Here is an 8854-nt window from a genome sequence, read left to right as displayed (position 1 = left end):
ATCTTGTGGTAAGTGCAAAATAAGTGACTGCTGCCCATTCTAATTGGTCTGAATGTGATCATACAAGCAAAGAGCGCTTCTTGATACCTCTGTTGCTTTTGTTCAAATCTTGATAGGACAGCTCTTTCCCAATGGTAACCCAAGGTGTATTGTAATCTTGCTGAGGGGATGCCTGGTTCATTTAATGAAATACAAGTAACTCTTTCCTGCTACAGCAGGTACAAAATAGATTTCTGTTTGGAGGATACTGTGAGGTATGTGGTGTCTCAAGCTTGGAACAGAACTTGCATAGGTAGAATTATTAACGTTGCAGCAGCGTAAAATGAGGGAGTTCATGTGTAGTCCCTTAGGACAGAGATACAGTACAGGACTGTGCTGTTGGGATCAGGTTGCTACAAAGTCAGTTTTACTCTGGTGCTAGCATTAGAGAGGCATTCTTAAACTGTACTTGTCATGAGCCTCACTTCAGGTAAGCAAAACTAGACAGACCTGGCAGTGAAAACTGTAGTAAGCAGTGATGTTTATGGACACAGCTGGAGCAAGGAAATGTGAAGTTGCAAATATGCTAAATTTCTGCCCCTACTTGCTGCTGTTGCTTTTATCCGTGGGTATGCTATTTGTCACTTGCAGTCAAGCCAGAGTCAACACCTGTTTGGCAATAGCTTGATGTGATTGTGTAGACAGAGCCTGTGCAGGCAGCTAAGGTAAGGTTGATTTTTAGAATAACAGCACTAGAAGAAGTGCTTTAAAAGACTTTAAAAAGTCCTACCTCTCTCAAACTGCAAGTTCCTATTAAAAGTTGAAGTACTCTTAGGTAGAAGGGGCTCTTGGCCTATCTAAAACTACTCTCAGAGGACTCAAGATAGCCCAGCATTGCCTGTTGTAGTTCCAGTCCTTAACACCCTTGCTTGAGAGGTGCTTGAAAATGGCTTCAGGAGTCAGTGTGTTGAGCAATGAATATTAAAGCCCCCCTGCCTGCAGCCAAATGTGGTGTCTGGGAACCAAGATGTATAAAAATCTGCCTATTGGCAGCTCACAGCTGGGAAGGGGCAGCTCTAAACAGTGCTGTGGTTAGAGCACTCACCTGGCTGGGGGAAGCTTCAGTTTCAGTTCCTTGTCCAAAAGTGCAGGCATGCATCTCCTTCCTGCAAGAAGGCTCCAGGATAGAGCATGCTGTCTCTGTTCAGGGCCTGAAAATTTGCTTTCTCTGTCTCCTTTCCAACTATACTTAAACATTAACTGGAATGATTAGATAAGAACATGAGCTTGTGTTGTTAAGAGCCTCCCTGTTATGTATGGAAAAAAAGCTTGACCACGCAGGCAGTGCCATGTGCCTTCCACATCACTGGGTTGCACTTATGTTTGATTTTAAGCCTGTCAGCTTCTGGGAGGTGTCAGTTTGCTCCATTTTAAAATGCTTCTAGGTTTTTTTTGTTACCCTGTTACATTGACTGGTGCTGCTTCAATCTCACCTGGTGTGGCTGTGATACCAGTGCAAGTAATGTGCCACAGCTAACATTCAAATACTTCTTCCAAGTAGATAAAAATTTAACAAGTGAGCCTGTCCTTGAGCTGCACATGCAGCTTTTAAAACTGTGGGACAGTAGTAGTTTTTAGGATAGCATTGTAAACAACATTACAATAAGCTACATTTTGTACAAGTGCATTAGTGATGCTGTCAGGAAGCACATTGAATTGGCATATGATGCTGCAGGAACAAACACATTAATATAATGTTCCATAGCAGTTAATGCTACTTGCATTGTCATAGCTGCATGCTTCCATCTGCTCTGTGATGGGGAGAGGCACAACTGCAAAAGTTACACTGTGCTTTTAATCTAGTGGTTGCTCTCTTGCAGCCTAGAATAATGTGCTATAATAAAGGAGGTTTTTTAAGTTTATACCTTTCTTCATGTATTACCTCATGAGTAATACTGTCTACTAATAGACACTTTGAAGAACCTTCTTGTTAGCAACTGCTGCAGCTTGCTTTTTAAGCTGTCTTCATGTGAATGAAAAGTGACCCTATGGAAACCATTCAGTAGAACTGCCCAAAGGGCTTGTGGAAGATGCCGAACAACCGACCAAAAGAGGTCACACTCCTGGTTTAGTTGCACAACGGGTAGGTATTTAAGACTAGTTTCTCACAAGAGTAGTAAGGAGCCTGTTGCACCTGTTAAAGGAAAGGGAACAGTACAGCTCAAAGCACAATCACAAGCCTGTTCTTCCTGATCCCGTGTTGCACAGCTTTCTGCCAAGGAAGGACTTGCTTTGCAAGTAGCTCTGTGTGTGCAGGAAGAGAATGGCCAACAGCCCTGTAACCCAGCAGTGCTGGGCAGTTAAGGGAGCATCAGCCTGCAGAAGTCTCCGTACTGAGGGTAAGCAAAATAGCTTCATATGGTAATCTCTAAGGCAGTAAACCCAATGAACCATCCAAATGTTAATGCTCTGCTGGTAAGATCCTTCCTCCAATTCTTGGCTAATGAAACAGTATGATGGGAGATGAACACAGTACTTTTCTATTAAGGTCTCGTGGAAGATTAGTATTTGCTGCAAATACCATCTTTGGTATATCTGAAATAGAACACAGTTTCCTAGCAGTTTAAGTGTGGATTAAAAAAAAAAAAAAAGTACAAACTACTACCAGGGTAGTTTGGATTTGAAACACAAGAATATTGAACTTATATTTAGCTGTTTTCCTAGTGGTAAAAGGTGTAGAAACTAGTTCTTTGTAAGCTGGATTGCTACTTGTTCTGCTACTCTGAAAGGTTACAGTGTTGACTGTTGCTTAAATATGCAAACTAAAATACAACTACTAGGCTAGTACCAAATCAAGATGAAATTAAGATTTAAAAAGAAAACATCACGAAGAAGATGCCTGAAGATGATGAAGCTTTCTCCACAGCAGGCTATAGCAAAAGGCTTGGAGGCTAGCATTGAAGATTTCTCCCTCACTTTACACATAGCTGAATTAACCCCTACTCTTTGGATGTGGTAGCAAAGAACCTGGCCAGAGGAAGCATTGATAATATTAGAAATATTTGCAAGACTATAAATCAATGATTCATTCTGCTTTATTTTTTTGTGCTTCTCAGACAAGATTTTCCAGAAATATTTGCTACATGTATTTCCCTATTTTCCAAGAACTTGTGAAACATGGGTAGACTGCCATCTGGTAAGCTAGCAGCATACCAGCCTTCTCAGGGCTTCTTTGCATGTAACCCAGACCGTATTTTATCATTACAGAGTTTGAGTTCCAGTTCATAGCTTAACAGTAACTAAGTGATGCACTTTGGTACATGAGGATTGCAGTCAAAAAACTTCCTCTGTATAATATTTCTTTCCTCCTTCTCCTTCCCTGTTTCCATCTACTGGAAAAAAAGAAAACCCCAAACCCCAAACAATTCAGTTCCAGTACATAGAAGAACTAAGCCCCCAATAGCAGAGCTTGCATGTGGGAGGAACAATACAAAACCTTCTACTGCTACCAAGATGTTCAGTCTCCATAGCAGTAGCATATATACTTGCCTAGGGCTAGCTTTCTGGTATGCCTCATACCATTCCCTTATTGCTCTAAGGCGAGGTTACGTAATTAAACCATCTTACCCCTTGCCAAGTTTTACAGGAGCTTGAATCCCTTCTTCGCACTCCCTTGAAAAAATCTACAGGCATACTCTCAAGCTGCCATTAGTCCATCACACAAACTACGGAAGGCTTCTGATTAAAATCAGCACATCAAAAGCAAGACAAGTTGGGGGGCAGGGGGGGGAAGTCCTTTCACCCCAGCATTGATTTAGGCCATTACTGGTGCCTTGGAAGCTTCATTACTCCTAGCAAGTCTATGTAGCAAGGCAGAGATCACTACTGGAAACAATTCTTATAATTAGTAAAGTGAAAGACAACTTTTTTCACCCCAGGAAGAAGGTTGGGACCCTAGTGTATCATATTCTGCCTGCTATGAAACCCCAGGGACATCTCCAGGTTTGTCTGGTGAGGAAGTCAGTACAGATGTAAAATCATGTACTCTTTCACAAATATTAAGCTCCTTGGGATGGGTGGCTACATGCCTGACATCAGGACCACCCCTGAAAGAAAGTTTAAGCAGCAATGGGTTAGTGCTGCCCAAGCATGTGTCAGACTTTTTAAAGCTACTGGCAAAGAGTAAAGAGCTTGCACTAGAACAAACAGCTTAGAAGGGTCAAATCAGTGCAGAGCTCTGGTGCAAGTTTGTCTTGACACAGCCAGAAAGTTGTTTAACGATATAATTAAAGGCAATAATTTTTACAGTTCTCTTTGGTTAAGGCAAGGGCTGGCAGCTTCCTGAGTCCTCTCAGCTCAGAAGTGCGTGTTAAAGCATTAGCTGCCATGTTCAAAGCAACCTGTGCTACCAACAGCAACAACAATCTCTGAAGATACTTACAAGCCAAGCTGCAAGGTAGAGATATCAAGAGAAGTGGCTTGAGGCCACACAGCACACTTTCATGAATTGAATAAAATCAAACAGCCTCAGAAGAATGACAACTTCCAAGTTGTTCCTGAAATCTGTCTTCAGCAGAGGCACTGGGTCTTCTCCACATTTGGACTGGCAATCACTGGCCTGGAATCAAGGTAGATGCTGTTTGGAGGGTTCTCTCCATGAAGCTGTAAGGTATTTCGGGCTATTAGCTCCTTAGCCATTAACATGAACACCTCTTCTATGTTTTGAGCTTCTTTTGCTGATGTCTCCAGTACAGCTAAGAGCCCATGCTTCTCTGCCAGCGTGCAAGCATCTTCAAACAGGACTTGGCGCTTATCCAGTGAATCTGATTTGTTCCCTGAAAAGAAGGCAAATAGGTAATTCAATAATTTAGTATCTCAAAAATTAATCTTTAAATGCAATCCATTCAATTTTGTTAAACTATAGATTTATGTTGGGAACAAGAGTTACTGGAAAAAACAAGATGTGAGCACATCAGAGCCACAAACATAGAATGCGAATCAAAACTGCAGCTAATCATACGATATCAAATGAGTTAAAATCCAAAACCTAAAAACCTGTGTTCATGTAGTTACTTGCTGTAGTTAGTGGTGCCAGAGGATTATTTGGAAGCAACTGTTGGTCCCTATTCCCTAGTGTTTTTAAACATTAAGGAGCATTTAAGTTAAATATTTAAAAAAAAAAAAAAGAAATCTTGTAGCTATAGTGATTGCACACAGCAAACCAAAGCAGCATTGCTTGAAGGTTTATTCCTCACTCCTTCCAACTTCCAACCTTCAGTGGAAGCCACACGTGTTATGCTAGTGTCAAGATACCTTGACACATCTCAAAGTGGACGCTCAGCTCTGAAGACCTGGAATGTTGTTAGTCTACAGCAGATCTCCTCAAAAAAAAAAAAACCCACTAAAACCCAGGAAGAACCTGCTCAACTGTTAGGTCATGTTAAAATCTGATTTATTTATACAAGTCAGTCATTTTAAGATGACATCAAAACAGATAAGAATTCACACCAGCTACCTTAATGCTTAGAACATGTATTTAAAAAGTTTCTGCACATATATATTAAACTTTTCATTGAAGCAGTTTACTCAAAATCTGCCAGAAGTCATGAAACACCTCAGATAAAATACCTTTTTATATTTAAGTAGTTGCAGCACGTGTGGAATTATCATCGGTTCTGGTACATGTAGTACCTGGCTGAAGTCTACATTCATAGTTTCAAGATAACCCTTCCTCGAATTCAGATCTTGAATTTGAAGCATATATAAGCCAACTCCCCTCCCATTAAGTCCCTTTCAGTTTTTCTAAAAGGGGAAAAAAACCCCCATAGCCCCCCCCCCTAAAACCCACCTTGCTTGAGGGTTATTTGCCTTCTTAAAAAGAGCCACCGCCCCCCCCCCCCCCTTCTTCAGTTCCAGATGGGAAAGTTAGATTTCTTAACCTTAACCTCATGTTAGAAAAGTGTATAACATGACTACATGTAATTAAACATATAAAGGCTTCCTGCCAAAGTAAACCAAACAGCACCAGCTTTGGAAAAAAGCACCAAGCTGGATCCTTGACAAAAGCTTTATTTTTACCAATTTCAGAACTTCTTAAAAAAAAAAAAAAGAACCAAACAACCAACAGCCTCCACCACACACACAGATAGATCTTGTTCTTCAGATTAATGAGAAAAGTTGGAAAAACCCTACCAAAGCTTAGCGATCCTCCCCCTCTTACTCATTCCAAGCACTGCAGTTACATGCAAGTCAGAATTTGTTGTTTGTTTCTTCAGAGGAAGAACAAGAAGAACCACCACAGCAGAAGTAAGTAATTTGCTAGGAGCACAAGCAGAAGCTTAGGTCCCATGCCTGCTGTGCTGTGGGGCTCAACGCTGCCTGTCCTCAAGAGCCAGTTTGGGCTGGTGCGGCTGCATGCGTTGCCCTCGGCACAGTGCCACAGTGGAAGAGGCAGAAGCAGTGGAATGTAAATAAAGGCTCTGTCATTTTACTACACCAGTTCTCTCATTTGCAGCTTCCTCCTTGGAGGAGGGAAGAGCAATAATAACCTGAAACACAAAGGGAAAGAACCACATTGCTTCCTACCAGCTCCATTCTCAACAATTTCTACCCATTTCTTTCTTCAAGAGGCAAAGTTTCCTGAATGCTTGTGGAATAAATGAGGAAGAGGAGGAGGAATGCAAGCAGACTACTTCATGCTCTGGAAAAGCCATGTCCTCATCTACCATCTTACCTGATCAGAGTCCAATTACAGAGCAACGTGCATGCATATCAAAAGAACAGAGAGGAAAGATGAGAATGAGGAGTTGTGTTGCTCTGTACGTTCCCCTTCGTCTTTAATTATTGAGCCGCTGAATTCCTGTGCATCAGGAGTACAGGCTCAGACTTACTGCAATTCTAACCTCAGTAAGGTTGTCCCTGCTTGCTAGACTAGCAGCAAGCTTGTTGCATTATTCCAGCAGGAAAGGAAAAAGTAAAAAGGTTTCACTGTCTGCAATGCGCTTAGTCCTGTCAGGACCAGGCTGCGACTTTCCTCATTTTTTAAGCTTAGGCCAAATTGATACACTTTCTGGTCTCCTTTAATTAAAACTGCATTGTTCTTTAATGCATAGTTATAGATGCTTTAACTAGTGGGGGGAAAGCAAGGGGGATTTTATATACATATTAAAAAAGCTACATAACATAATATTTAAAATTAGATTCCTACCAATTAACATCATGACCAAGTTTGCGGCACCATACTTTTCAATTTCATGAATCCAGTGAGGAATGGATTCAAATGTAGACCTCCTAGTAAGGTCATAGGCAAGGATGGCCCCATGGGCACTCCTGTAATAAGACTGGGTTATTGTCCGGAAGCGTTCTTGTCCAGCTGTGTCCCACACTTGAATCTGTAAGAGAAAGGATAGAAGTTGTAGTAAAGACCAGTGAATGTGGCTTCCTGTGCATCTGCCATGAGCATCTATGCTTTTGAAACCCCTTGTCTAGAGGGGGCTAGACCTGTCCCACCTTACTCTACTACACCACAGTGTGGCTTTGTCCTCTAGATCTGAAGAGACACTTACATGCCTGTAAAGACAGTCTACACAGAGCAAAGAGAAAGCTGCAAGGGTAAACCCAGCTTTGCAAAGAGGCCAAGAAACCCAGTTTCAACAACTGTACCAGAAGATATCAAGCATTACCTTTTAATAGGAAAGGAAGAGGAGCCAAAAAGCCCTGATGCAGGGCTGGGTAAAGCAAAGCTATATAAAGGGCAGGCATCTGAACTTTTGTCTACACACAGAGGTAAGTTTTAGCCAACAATTTCTTCTGGCGTTTGTCTTGCAAATCTTCACCTTCCCTCAAATCAAGCACGCGTCAAGGCAGAGTCTTTGCATACTAGAGGGTTTTCCCTCCTTCACGTCCCAGCTCAACCCCCCCATCTCTGAAGGAGGGAAGAGACACCCCCTCCAAACCAGAGCCGGCTTTTAAAGAACTTTCTGCGGGAAAAGTGTGAGCCGTCTCCACAGGTAGCTCCAGAGAAGCCACGAGAGCAAGCACGTACCCAGATTGGGGTGACTGCCTCCTGAGGGAAAGCTCCCCTCGGAAACACCCCCGGTCAGAAAGGCTGCCAGCTTTTGCCCGCTGCCTTCAGCGGGGCCGAGCGGGAGATGCTGTGCGTCCCGCCGCTGCCCTAGCACCCGCAGGGTGCTGCCCACCGAGCGGCTCGGGCTCGCTGCGGCCACCGACCTTCACTTTCTTGCCGTCGATGTCCACGGAGCGCACAGTGAAGTCGACGCCGATGGTGTTCTGCTGCTTCTCGTTGTACTGCCCCGTCTTGAAGCGGTGCACCACGCAGGTCTTCCCCACGTTGGAGTCCCCGATCAGGATGATCTTGAAGAGGTAGTCGAAGGCATCGTCCGCGCCGGAGCTGGAGAAAGGCATCGCGGCTCCCGGGCGGGCCTGCGGGGGGGAAGCGCGGCGGTGAGGAGGAGGAGGAGGAGGAAGAGGAAGAGCCGCCGCCCGGCCCAGCTCCACTCACGGCAGCCCGGGGAAGGAGCCCGAGCCCCGACCAGCCGCCCGCTCACCTGTTGGCGCTCACCTGCCGGGACAGGTAGCGCCCGCTTTGTACCCGCCCCGGCCCTCCCGGGGCCGCCGGGAAATGTAGTCCTCCTCCTCCTCCTCTTCCTCCCCTTCCTCCGCCTGCCCGGCCCCGCGGGCTCAGCCCGGGGAGCGGTGCCGGCGCCGCTCGCCCCCCCCGTGCTCCGCTGCAGCGCTGCGGGAGGCGGGCAAGGGCCCGGGGGCAGAGCCGGGGGGGTCCCTGCCCGGCGGCGCCGGCGGCGGCGGGGCCCGGACTACAGCTCCCGCCGCGCCCGGGGGCCCCTCCCGCCGGAAG

General features: G+C 44.8%; 1 protein-coding gene across 2 annotated transcripts; it reads right to left on the bottom strand.

The window, feature by feature from the left end:
- Window positions 1-3058: 3058 nt before the first annotated feature.
- RAB19 (RAB19, member RAS oncogene family) lies at window positions 3059-8777 on the bottom strand. 2 transcript variants are annotated; one of them, XM_030040585.2, is made up of 4 exons: window positions 8547-8777; window positions 8209-8421; window positions 7187-7370; window positions 3059-4814 (listed from the first exon to the last, which is right to left on the bottom strand). In XM_030040585.2, exons 2-4 carry the CDS (start codon window positions 8401-8403, stop codon window positions 4549-4551), a joined length of 645 nt encoding a protein of 214 aa, XP_029896445.1. In that variant the 5' UTR covers window positions 8404-8421; window positions 8547-8777; the 3' UTR covers window positions 3059-4548. The 2 variants fall into 2 exon arrangements, with proteins under 2 accessions (XP_029896445.1, XP_029896446.1); XM_030040586.2 differs by having other exon boundaries at window positions 8561-8649.
- Between the last annotated feature and the right edge of the window lie 77 nt (window positions 8778-8854).

This window comes from Aquila chrysaetos, chromosome 17 (assembly GCF_900496995.4).
Source record: "Aquila chrysaetos chrysaetos chromosome 17, bAquChr1.4, whole genome shotgun sequence".
NCBI classification, from domain to species: domain Eukaryota; kingdom Metazoa; phylum Chordata; class Aves; order Accipitriformes; family Accipitridae; genus Aquila; species Aquila chrysaetos.
Note: the sequence above shows the minus strand (reverse complement) of the source record. Positions and strands in the feature narration are given on the sequence as shown.